This window comes from Streptopelia decaocto (assembly GCF_964273445.1).
Source record: "Streptopelia decaocto genome assembly, chromosome: 10".
Lineage (NCBI taxonomy): Eukaryota > Metazoa > Chordata > Aves > Columbiformes > Columbidae > Streptopelia > Streptopelia decaocto.
The window spans coordinates 2,245,710-2,258,555 of record NC_138665.1 but is presented as its reverse complement, the minus strand read 5'-3'; the positions used below and the strand labels follow the sequence as shown (position 1 = coordinate 2,258,555).

The 12,846-nt window shown below is 48.4% G+C and overlaps 2 protein-coding genes across 4 annotated transcripts in view; both read right to left on the bottom strand.

Annotated features, from left to right (window-relative positions):
• ARHGEF9 (Cdc42 guanine nucleotide exchange factor 9) overlaps window positions 1–12,846 on the bottom strand; it is a 215,886-nt gene that overhangs the window by 110,414 nt on the left and 92,626 nt on the right. The window contains exon 1 of one of the 3 annotated variants that reach the window (XM_082062151.1): window positions 5,703–5,827. The exons of 1 other annotated variant lie outside the window; for it this stretch is intronic. Coding sequence is in view for 1 of the 2 variants with exons in the window: in XM_082062150.1 (XP_081918276.1) it covers window positions 5,696–5,704 (9 nt within the window). In the remaining variant the exon portion in view is untranslated. Of the gene's footprint in view, window positions 1–5,695; window positions 5,828–12,846 lie in introns of those variants that run through there. One more of the 3 variants, XM_082062150.1, reaches the window with a different exon arrangement.
• LOC309444388 (uncharacterized protein) lies at window positions 5,839–6,599 on the bottom strand. The gene has a single exon (XM_082062153.1). It carries the CDS (start codon window positions 6,055–6,057, stop codon window positions 5,878–5,880), a length of 180 nt encoding a protein of 59 aa, XP_081918279.1. The 5' UTR covers window positions 6,058–6,599; the 3' UTR covers window positions 5,839–5,877.

Genomic DNA, 12,846 nt, shown 5'->3' with positions numbered 1-12,846 from the left:
GAGGCTACAGGACAGTGGGGCACGCTGCTTTGAGAGGCACCAGGACAGTGGGGCACGCTGCTTTGAGAGGCTACAGGACAGTGGGGCACGCTGCTTTGAGAGGCTACAGGACAGTGGGGCACGCTGCTTTGAGAGGCTACAGGACAGTGGGGCACGCTGCTTTGCCCGCTGGAAACAAAGCGGGAAGGACCAATCCGCCCCCAGACCCCCTGCGGTAAAAGCACAGAGCTCCCCATGGCAGCTCCGGAAGGAAAGGATGCTGAAGCACACAGCTGCCCGTGCTTGTGGTGGGGCAGTAAGATGATGTAATAACAATAAATGACCTAAAAATTAACTTTGGGTTTTAACCAAACAAAAATTTAAAAGAAATAAATAAAGGGTCGGGCTGCCTTACCCTGTGCTGGGGCAGGGGGGTGATGCCATCTATTGAGAACGTTTTGCTTCTCCCCCAAGCACCCATCGGGGTTACAACTGTCTGCTTGCAAGTCCTGGCCAGGTCCTGGAGGAAGGTACCAGGGCCAGAGAAGCAGTTCCGCTCTCAGGGACTTAGGATCGCAGAGCGAAGCGGCTTGCAGTGCAGCCCCTGCTTTACTTAGCCAGAGATGCTGCCGAAAATAGAAACACAATCGTTGCCAGCAGCCTATACGTTATGTTATACATGTCTCAGCTGATGTGAAAGAAGGGGCAGGCACTAAAGCACACGGGACCTTCCACATGGGCACGGGCAGACTTTTCTGGTCGTGGACTCTGCTATGCTGGGAGCTCTGAACCGCCCGAGACCCCCCAGCCAGGGCTCCCCACACAAGCCTGGCCCTCTGACCCTCCCGAACAGCAAGGGGTACATGAGCTGTCGCTGCGGTGTCTCCGACAACGCAGGGGTAATGCTCTCCAAAACTGGTTTTAATTCTAAATAAGCAGTCGAGGCTGAATGGTCCTTTGCTGGGGAGGAGGGTTAGAGTCAGCCTGGCCATCTGTGGGCTCTTTCAGATTAAGACTCATTTCTACTCAGGAAAGAAATTCAACTATAACCAATTTAAAAAAATCACACTTTCTCCAGGAGGGTCTATTTTTAGTGAGCAGCATAAATCACTACAGCTTGCTGGCTACAACAGATCCAACAGGCAAAACGCAGCCACGTGTAGCTGGGCCAACATGGGCACACCCACAGTGTCCACCCATCCCACCATGTCCCTGCCCCAGCGACAAGGACAAGGACGCTTTGCAGCTACAGGACACTGCAGAAAGGGAAGAAACACGAGTGGATCGGGCTTGGCTATGCATTGGTGATGGGTGACGTTCCTCTGCTACAACAGGGGAAGAGGAGCCACAACGCGGCGAGGGAACATGCCCAAGGCCATACAGTAAATCAGTGCAAACCCAGGACCCAGCACAACTATCCTCTGCCACCGCTGCAGCCTCTCAACCAACATCCTCTTCACAACAGGACAATTATTACACAACTATTAACATCACGGCGTTCTCCTCAAGCTTGTTAACTTCTGGTCAGTGGACATCCCGCATGTAACAGATAAATCCCTGCATTTTATCAAAATAGCTCTCATAACGTTCCACTGGGAGATACACACTGAAGACAATTATCACACCCAGGTGAGAAAGATACACACTGTGAATGTAAAATATAGACACCCCCTCTCCTCACCAACAAAGATGTATTATTAAAAACATATAGCACGTACAGACACAATACAGGCATAATACATACATACATGCAAGCAAGCAAGCATTGTAAACAAAGAGCACCGGATCTCCCATCACAACCAGCATTCATTAAACACAGAAATCAAAGAACGACAAGGAAATGAAATGAGCAATACGGAAGAGGGGTTCTAGTTACAAATTAAAACAAAACCAAAAAACCCCCCCCCAAACTTACATGGATTTTTGGCAATTTTCCTTCAGACATTATACACAGCGGTTGGGCTGTGTACTGAATACCTGATCCAAAAAGAAATATAACCACATTATGCAAACAGATGGGGGCAGGAGTCAGGTGAACATGCAGCAGTTCACAACATTCATCTACGGGATGAGAAAGCACCTCTGCATTCCCACAGGAGGGCTCGGATCGGGGCAGATCTTCATTCACTACAAAGCAAAAGCGAGTGCCGTGCTGCTGCCATTCCGGGGGAAAATCCAAATGGCAGGGCAGAAAAGAGCCATCGCGTCAGAGACCTCTGAGCTGTCCCGTCCCCCTTTCAACTTGTCATGGGAGGTTTAAACCAGAGGTGGGAAATAGCCAGGGTGGGGGAGGCAGCCTTTAAAACACACGGAAGGAAGCCCTCTTATTAAAGAAAGAGCACGAAAATCAGAGTGGAGGCAGGACCAGCAGGGTCACCCCGACACGGAGGCTTTTGCCGAGGGACAAACAAACGCACCCATTCCCCGCGGCGTGAAGGGTGCCTGAATCTTTAAGACGGCGGATTGCCGCTCAGGAGGAACGGACTTTTTATGGACTGTGTGAAACGGGGTTGCTATGATACAGTCAGAGGCATTTTCATGAATCCTGTGGCAAATAACATTGAATCCTGCTTAAGCAGACAAACAGCAAGGCAGGTCTCCCATCACCCGGCCTCAGCAAATACACAGGAGCGATCACTGAAAAAGATTTTATGCCTTACAAATATGCTATTTGCATACAAATGATTTTATTTTTTCCTTTGGAGACCTATTTTCCAGAGGGTCAGTGCTATGATTTATTTAAAGGAATGATCCCTCCTCCCATCCCTGGGCTTGAGCATCCACACTAATGTGACAAACTCCATGTTCTCCAATAGGGAGGGGTAGTTATGGGGCCGAACTACCCTCAGGAACCCAACCACGACCAGTCGCACACACGGCCCGAATCGTCCCGCGGAGCTTAGGAAAGCTCCGCTACACGTAGATATTTGACAGCGTGCAAATGACAGCCCCAATTTTGCAAGCACGGTCATTTCTGAGTACAGGGGACCTGCTGCCAGCAGCTAAGGACGCTCCTGCCCAAAACAAGCTGCTAATCCAGCCTGTCATGGATGGAGCTGCTCCTGAGAAGGGTGGGAAGACAGAGGTGTTTAACCAGCTCATCGCTCCTGCACGTCTGGAAAACGCAAAATTGCAGGTGCAAAAACACAAAAATAGGGTTGGGACGGGTGGCTCAGGGCCTGTTTGAAATAGCGGCCGCTCATGACGGGGAGTGGGAAACAGGGACCAAACTAAACAACCAAGAAACCCCAGTTCACTTTTCAGGCTTATTTCCTCTCTTTCCCCCTCAAGTCCAACAGGAAGCCTGATATAACAATAACAGCGTTGCTGCAATAACAAAGTTTCCTGCTCCCAACTTTCACGCTCATATAGCTCTGCAGAAACCTGCTCGCTTTGACTCCACCAGCCTCCGGGAGGACAAAAGGCGAGACAGTTGTAATAAAATTACATGAATTCTCTCAAGCACTTTCAGTGATGGGAATGAAGCAGCTCCCAGCGATCGCTGCCCCGGTTGCTGAGCGTGCGCGACACCCCGTGCTCCCCATGCACCCCACTCCCAAATACCGCCCCACAAGTACAAACTCCGGATCGAGGAACGCACTTTGCACACACTAAAAACCGCCTTAGGTACCAAGCATTCCTCGTAGAAACCTTATTGAAAGGTAAACCTTAATGCCAGGGAGTTAACCAGGAGGAAAAGAAACATTCAGACACAGTTGCAGCCGTTTTGAACTCACTGGTTTGGTTTGGTTTTGCTCTTTGTTTGGGGTTTTTTTCTCAGTTTTCTACCCTTACTCCTCCAAATCACTATGTCCCTCAAAACCGCTTCTCTGAAAGGATTATTCTGGCTGCTGTTTGATTGATTCCCTTTCACGGTGATCTTTGCTCGTTTATTATATTTCCAGGAGATTCTGCAACCTCTAAAACTAATGACACACAACAGCTAACAGGAAAATAAAGCAAATTTGAGCTGTTTAACAACCCAAACCATCCTCAGCATCAATTTTTGGTGGTTTTTAAGGGAGATTCAGTCTCTTCCGAAGCGAAGCCGATACCCCTCGCACAGATAGCTACAAGTGAACATGGGGCAACAGAGCCAGCAGGCACCACAGCATCTTCGCTGGGCTTCCAGCACCGGATCTTGGCTTTTCCACCCACTCAAACGAGCCACTGCCACTAAACGCTTCTTGTCAGCTTTGGGGGCCAACCCTGGGACAAATTTTGTATCTTTTATTTATTGCTAAAGCCACTTTGAAAGTGTCAGATTTGCAGCATTCAACTCGATTTCCAGTCGTGCCCCCAGCTGAAAAGGAAGCAGCTCCTAAGCCCAGCACTGCATTGAACTTGCACAGACTCCCACATGGAAATAACTATACATCTCCATCTATAAGCTTCAGCTACGTCTTTATGAATCAGTTACATGGGTTCCCCCCCCCCCCAATTAGTAGAGGACATCAGTTAAATAACAGCCAGCCGGAATTAGCACAAATCACTTAGATTATCACGGCAACATCATTCCAGCGAACATCAGCAAGAGACGTAAACATTTTCAAACTGTGATTTTTGTTTTGAGCAATTCTGATTTTTCAGGAGGGGATAATAACATTTAAAAGGAAAAATCCATAAGATTTCTAGCAGAAAAACAATACAGAGATGTATTTCCAAGAGGAAAATGACACTTTGCAGACATTCCCTTCATATTGTCTCTAAACTTCACACACTGACACTCGAACCCCCCCGACCAGCTCTGCTTCCAAACTAGAAACAATTTTGGTCTAAACACCTTTCAACAGAAGGACCTCTAACTAGTGGCCACCTTCCCAGCAACACTATAATACACAACTTAGCACTTCATTTTCGAGAAAATCAATGTAAATAAAGTCACGCAAAACAACCCATCTCAAAACCTTGTTATCCTTGAGGTGGGCAAAGATTTTTCTTACGCACATTACCAAAAATTATGTATTTACATACACTTGAAAGAAAAGCAAGCCGATATAAAATGACCAGAGAAATCAAAGCAAAACCAAACCCTTCTGTATCTGTTGCTTTAGCAAAGAAAAACAAAGCATGCATCCCCTTTTTATCTTGGATCCCTCCTTCCCAATTTGCAGAGAAATAAACCACATACAAACAGAGAAAAAATAGCCCAGCAGGTTATGTTTCGGTCCCTCTTAAAACAGAAGCCAGACTTCATCAGCATGGACCTAGAATTTGGAGGCTTTTGGGCTGAATATTGAGAAATCAAGTCAGATCATCACGGCAACACAGATAAATAAATAAAGAGAATTTATCTTTTTTTTTTTTTTTATGGCTGAATGTTATTTTAGCAAAGATTTAATCCTTTAATAGGATTTCTCATCCCCCCCCCTTAAAGATGTCCAGAGCTCGATCCAATTGCACGCAGCACCTCGCACCTGGCAGCTACACGGTTACTACTGACACCGCACATCAACTGCTTGCTAGAAATTTCACACAAAACGCCTTATTCCTGAGTTCCTGATCCAAAGGAAAGCAAAATAACGCAGCCGGCGCTTACCACAGAAAGACATTCTCTGCTTCTAACTACAGATGTACAGCTCGCTAGCACAGCACGAGATAGGAATGGATTACTATTATTTATCACATTTAAAACCCAGGCAAAAGCAGCTACACTTACAGGCATACTTAAAAGACAAGACATGACAAAAGATTTAGGGAGAGATAATATACCAACGTCATACATATCACAGCGAGGCCATGTTGAAGCTCAACGCGTTTCCCCCCTCAGTAAGAAATCTCTCTCTCTCTCTTTCTCTCTCTCTCTCGCCTTTCTCTCTCTCTCTCGCTCGCTCTTGCTCTCTTGTTGAATTGCTAGTGGTAGTAGTAGCCCCGAACAGCTCAGGAGAAAAAATCCATTTAACGAGTGCCCAGGAAGAACATGAGTATGACATTCACAAGCAATAGCACCACGATCACTGCAAAAACGACCACCGTTTGAACATCCAAGGTCATGGTGCAATGCAGAACACTGTAGTGTTCGAGATGTGGGGCTGGCAGATTTGGAGAAGTCAACCTCTGCTCTGTAAGACTGTCCATACATCCACCATGCTAGAATAGAGGAGAAAACTGTTCCTGGTTTTGGTCGTAATGCTTTGTGGTCTGCTTTTAGTTTCTCCCCTATGTGCTGTCTCTAGCTCATTCTGGCGCCCGCTAAGTGAAGCATCATCACAACCAGCACTTAGGAGGCAGAATCCTTTCGGAAAAGCAAGCGAGCGCTGTCTGCAAGCTTCTCTCTCTCTTTCTTCCCCCCTCTCTCTCCCGGTCTCTCTCTTGCTGGCTGGCTTTGCTTTTTAATTCGTCAAGCCAGTGCAGATAAGCAGCCTGTGTGAGTGTGACAGCTCCGCAAGCTGCTGCGGCTGCATCTCTCGGCGCGAGGCGGACCCTTGCGCATACAAATCAGCTCCGGTGACCAGGCAGCGAAGGGATCCTTGCTGTCAGTCAAACGCAAAAGGAAGCGCTGGCTCCATAAATACGCGAGTCTTCCGCCCGCCGTGACAGGGAGCAGCACGCAGACATGTTTTTCCTCTTGACTTCTGCGGCGGTTCGGCAAACGGAGCCGCGCGGGGGGCCGGGGAGCCGGTGTCGCGGTCGGACGCCGATGCGGAGCTGCAGGAAGGCGTCTCCGGGCTTTCTGTGCGACGCAGATCCCGTTCCTCGCTGCCTTTGTACGGCGGGGACGCGTCTGTACCGCCTGCGCTAAGCTTCGGATGGGAAATAATAAACGGCAGCCAAAAGAGCCAGTGCTGCCAGGAGCCTGCTCAGACCAGGTAGGGGAGCAGGACAAAGAGCCGGGAAGAAAGGCAGCTGAAATAACAAAAAGGCAACCCCTGGGAACTTGGGAAATCGTTGTGAGCCTGCAACGCGGGAATTTTGTAGGGGGAAATCACTTTTTAGCTCTGTACTATCTGCGTATCATCCCTCTCTCAGCATTGCAATGAGTTCTCCACGCTACGAGTTAAAAAGAGTTCTGATTCTACAGACAGAGATGTATAAAAGGGGGGTGGGGGGAGGCCAGGATCAGGGACCTTTATTGCTTCTCCAGCAGCCAGAAAAACTCATTCCTATGTTAAATTCACATACAGACTCAGCATTTATGGTCCAGGTGCCAGCTGCTATTCCAAACCTCATTCTCAGATCCCAGAACCAGCAGTTACCTTAGAGAGGAATCACACTCACAGAAGATGTGCTCAGCTGGAAAACACAAATGACTTTACAAGCACAGACAAATACAGAAAGGTTGCCAATGCATATACATTACACACTAAAATGCACACACAGGGGCTGATCATCAGCACCTTCCAGGAAACCTGCTCCTCAGAACATACCCGGGACATCTGCACACACAAACAAGGCCAACATGCAGCAAACAAGCAGTTATTTTGGTCTCCAGTAGCAAACAACAAGAGTTCAGGAGGACTTTAATGTTTAAACCTGAACAGACAGAGCCTGCACTCGGTTCATGCCCTTCTTCCCATCACAGCATCCTTCCAGGACAGGTACTTTTTGTCACCAGCATTTGCAAAAGGGACAGGTTGGATTATGTTCCTACCTCACCTTACCGTTCAAACCAATACTAAACCCAGCTGGTTTTTCCTTCTTTGCTATTTGGGTTGCCAGAGGGCTCCTCAAAAGGTGCAGGATTTTCTATACCCATCCCCAAACACCTTCACAGGAGAGACCATGTCGGGCGAGCGAGGACCGAGCGTCCACCATGCCCTCCCTCGGGCCAGTGGTTTATGTGGGACCAACGCTCGCCCAACGCACCGTCCTCCTCATTTCCGACCAGCTGGGTAGCACACGAGGGCCATGACGTGTCTGTAGATGCAGAAAGTGGGTTGTGTTGAGCAGCGTTAGAAATAAGAACAGTTTGGGTTAATCGAGTGGTTTCGTCTTCTTTCTCACGTGTGATAACTAAAAGCCAAAGGCTGTCTCCAGCAACTGAGACCCCCGCTCTGTTCAAGCAGAGACTTCCTTATTCAGAAGGGCAGCGAAAGGAGACTTTTCACCTGCATATTTACAAGAAGCTGTGTTAAAGCTGCCATGGCAGGCAGCCCAGCTGCCCCACACGGGCCAGGCTGAGCCCAGTGATGGATCTGCCACATCACTGGCCTCCAGACCAGCTCTTCCTATCCAGGACGCATGTTTAGGGTAGTCAGTCTGTCTGATGCAATTTTAGAATAGCAAACACATAAAAGATGTGGAGTATTTACAATTACTACCATCCTCTCCCAAAACAAAACAGGCGATTTTCCACAGCCCAAGCCTGAGCTCCCATATATCACAGAATCCCAGAATGTCAGGGACTGGAAGGGCCCTGGAAAGCTCATCCAGTGCAATCCCCCATGGAGCAGGAACACCCAGATGAGGTTACACAGGAAGGTGTCCAGGCGGGTTGGAATGTCTGCACAGAAGGAGACTCCACAACCCCCCTGGGCAGCCTGGGCCAGGCTCTGCCACCCTCACCCCAAACAAGTTTCTTCTCATATTTAAGCGGAACCTCCTGTGTTCCAGTTTGCACCCATTGCCCCTTGTCCTATCACTGGTTGTCACCGAGAAGAGCCTGGCTCCATCCTCCTGACACTCCCCCTTTCCATATTGATCCCCAGGAATGAGTCCCCCCTCAGTCTCCTCTTGTCCAGCTCCAGAGCCCCAGCTCCCTCAGCCTTTCCTCACACGGGAGATGCTCCACTCCCTCCAGCATCTTGGTGGCTGCGCTGGACTCTCTGCAGCAGTTCCCTGTCCTGCTGGAACTGAGGGGCCACAGCTGGACACAATATTCCAGGTGTGGTCTCCCCAGGGCAGAGCAGAGGGGCAGGAGAACCTCTCTGACCTACTGACCACCCCCTTCTAACCCACCCCAGGTACCATTGGCTTCCTGGCCACAGGGGCCCAGTGCTGGCTCATGGTCACCCTGCTGTCCCCAGGACCCCCAGGTCCCTTTCCCATATGCTGTTCTCTAATAGGTCATTCCCCAACTTATATATGTCTAGAAAAATTCCAGTTTCAGTCTCAGCAACAACACTAACATCTCCAAAACATAGAATCATACAATGGGCCCTAAATTAGAGGCATCTTTACAGCCAGTTAATATTTTCCTCTAAACTGCAACGAGCACAGTGGAAGCCTGGGCCTAGGCCCCCGTCTTAGATTCAGCTTTGTTTTTAGGAAGCTGTTGTACCTGCCCACAGCAGCCCTATCCCTGCCCGTGTCCCCCCACGCCACCCACGGGCAGGGTTTCAAGGCAGACTCCTGTGTGCTTTTGCATACAGCAGGGGATAATAATCAGGCAGGTAAAAGCAGCAGAGGCCTAAGAAATATCCAGAAAAAAAAAAGGTGCAGTAGCTTTCACACATGCTCAATAGCCGTTTCCGTAGCCAAAAAAGAGTGTTTCATGAGGAGCAGCGTGCCTGGCAGGTCTCGGCAGTCATTCTGCAGGAGCTGAGCCAGTCACAGCACAGGGGAGGGCAGAGATTATAAACAGAGGCGCCGGAGCCAGCCCCCTGCCAGCTGCAGGCAGGAGGTCCCTGCTGTCCCCTCGCCACGTACAGCTCGTGCGTCACCAGCAGCTGCAGCGATGGCTGCGGAGACCCCAGCGCCGCCGCAGCATCCCACCCCCCGGCCACGCACCACAGCAAACGCCCCAACACACCGGGCAGGAAAGCGGCGGGTCCCTCACCAGAGAGGTGTCAACAGGGGCTCCGGTGACAGTTGTGTCTGTAACAGCTACCAAGGGTGATCAGCGCAAACAGATTTACTGCATAGAAACTTCTATTTAAATTATATTCACAGTATTCCCAATGGGGCTTGCTGCTTTATATAATTCCCCATGCCTTCTGCATGCACTCAGTGTTAATTTTACTATGAAAATGGATGAGACTTTCTCTTAGAAGCCTTACCAAAAAAGAACACCTACACATCAGGGCTTTATATAAAACCACCACAAAGTTTAACTGCATGTAATGCGTTCTGAAAAATTTAGTCCAACCTTCTGTATGGAGCTAAACTGGGGAACCAAAAGATTTGTAATAGTTATATAAAATACTACCTCCCGTTCCCGCCCAGCACATGTCCTGACACTACAGTAGCTTTCAGGAGCACAATTTGCAATGCAAGATCAGCAATGGCTTCTGTATGAGAAAGCAATTTGGAGCTTCAGCCAGGGCTTCCACTAAGACATCACATACATACATCTATATCTGAACACAAATCTATATGTACACATATACAGAGAGTGTATTCTGGACTCCCAAATAACGGAAAAATCAGAAGGGCCACTACAATAGCATTAATTACAATATGGTAATTTTGAGGAGAGCCTCAGAAGCAGACGATGCCAAGTCTCGACTCTTTCTGTGTGTAACACACGGGGCTCAGCCCCGTGACCACGGCTCCCTCCCATGGATGTCTCCAGTAATTAGCGCAACTGGCTACTTCCAGCTAAACACACACAGCTCTAACTCAGGAGCAAAGGATTTATAACTTGAATACTTAAAGGTCCCAGGTTCGGTATCTCCGCGTGTGCTGGCAGGAGAGGCCAGGGGCGTGAGGCAGTGCAGGGTTTCAGCTCCAGCTCCCTGCTCTGCCATAGATCCCCTGGGCAGATCAACAACCTCCACTGCAGCAATCTCTTGGACATGTAGAACACCTCTGTTTTCCTAACACATCACCTCCACCTTCCATTCACCACAAAAATGAAGCATTCAAACTCACAACCTCCACGCAGATGCAGCAAATGCTGTCGAAGCCGCTGTAGGAAGCAGCATGGCTGAGTTCTGGGGTCTGGCACGAGGACCCCAACTCTGCCAGGCCAGGAAAACCTGCTCATCAGTCAGTCAAAGGAGATAAACCCTTTGCTGAATTTGGGAGAGTTTCAAACAAACCCCACGGTGCCTTGTGATTCTGAGTGGGAATAAAACTATGGTCGTGTTGGTGTGGACTGGATGAAACCCATGGCCTGGAGGAAAATCATCAATCGGCAGTCCTGAACTGCTTCGGTTCTTTTGTGTTCTCTCTCTGAGCATGAGGTCCATCTCAGACCTACATGGCACCACGTTTAAATGTTTCGTTTGAATGAATAATGTCCCCAAAGAGGAACAAACAGCAGTGGCACCCCGAGACAGGCAACTGCTCCTCCATTCCCAGTCTGCTCTGCCTGGCACGTACCGACTGGTGCCTGCTACGTCAGGCACCGACGCGGGCTTGAGTCACGGCCTCTGTAAGAGATTACGAGAAGACCATCAAATCCATTACGTTTTTCTAAATCTAGCGAGGTCACAGTTTCTGAGATTAAAGGCCAGTGGGATTACGATTTGCTACGTTTCCAAACGGAAGGATTTTCTTAAACTGGGAGCTACCTCTATTTTCTTGCTCTTCACCATAAGGCTGAATCAGAGCCTTCTCCTCCCATGCTCCAGCCAGAGGGGAGGCGCCAGCCCACCAGCTGCAGAGCTGCTGCAAAAGGCAGCAAGAATCTCTGCAATCTTTGTATTTTTATGGACTGGCTTCATGGGAAGCTTTGAAAATCCCAAAACGCCAAAAATTCCTTACCCAAACTGAGAGGCATGCAAAATGGAGGAATATCTGTAAAGATCCAGACTCAGGGCGTTGATTTGGGTAGTTAAAAATTATCTTTCCATCACCCACTGTTCCTTGCCTCTCTACTCTATCCTTCAAATGCAAAGGTTCCTCACCGTCCATGTGAACTGGGGACTTCTAGTAACTTTCTCTACTTTCTTCTGTCCTTCTTCTTTTTCTTTGCTCTACATACCTTCCCTTAGAAGGGTTTATTTCACCTCACCCTCTGTCTCACAGCAGCTCAAGTGTCCTCTGCCTGAGAAGCAAACAAGAAAACAAAGGCATGGGGTGGCTGGAATGAGTGTGACTTCCTTGGGCACCTTCCACATTAACTGCACCGCACGCTTCAGCCAATTCAGAGCACAGCTAGACAAGCAGGTGATTCATTTACAGAACTAATATCAAATAAAATTACAGAAAGACAAAGGGGAAAGAAGGAGAGGTGGGCAAGGATAAGATGATGATCTCAGAAGCTGGTGAGGCATAAAGAGACTTCAGAGGAAGAACTGCATCAGAAAAGGCTGAGCTGAGAACCTGCGAAGCAGTGAAATGAGAAAGAAGGTGGACAAGGAAGAGGGCAGAACAAGGCCCATGAAGCAAGCTGCTCTTGTAGCAAGGCTAGGAGTACTGGAAAAGAAAATACGTTAAGCTTTTAAGACCACTTTTGCAATGTTCGAGAACATAGGGCACTGCCAGAGGTTGAGTTTGCCATGATGCTCAACCTGCGTGACCAACTGGCCATGAACATTACACAAAGCTCAGAGGCTACAGGGGCAGACCTGAGCATCTCCAGGTCACTGCTCAAAGGATTCCATGAGAAACAAAAATGAGAATTTCACCAAAAGATGCAAAGTGCCACATTACCCTTCCCACATTAACCCTTGGTAGATGTACTATATACAAAGACACACAAGAGGTCAGGCAAGCTATAGCAGATGAACTCTTTCCCATTCTTCACCAGTTCTCATTTTATCTCAGAAAACAAGAAGTGATACATAATAGAATTATGTCTCCAGCATAGCAATTGATTTATTTTAACCATTTCATTTAATACTAACAGCCAAACAATAATCAAAGGTATCCCAGAGAGGTTGCAATGTACCTGTGCACCAGCTTTCATTAACCACGCTCGTGAAAACTAACGATATTCTAGACAAACGAGTCTTAACCCTTTGAGCAAAGGGCAGTAGTGACATGTCAGATACTAACCAAGGCTGGCCTTGGACCACATCTGGAGACCTCAGGTAATCC

What these genes read in the sequence shown, in the direction of transcription:
- LOC309444388 (XM_082062153.1), bottom strand. Translation starts at nt 6,057, where the DNA reads ATGGACAGTCTTACAGAGCAGAGGTTGACTTCTCCAAATCTGCCAGCC.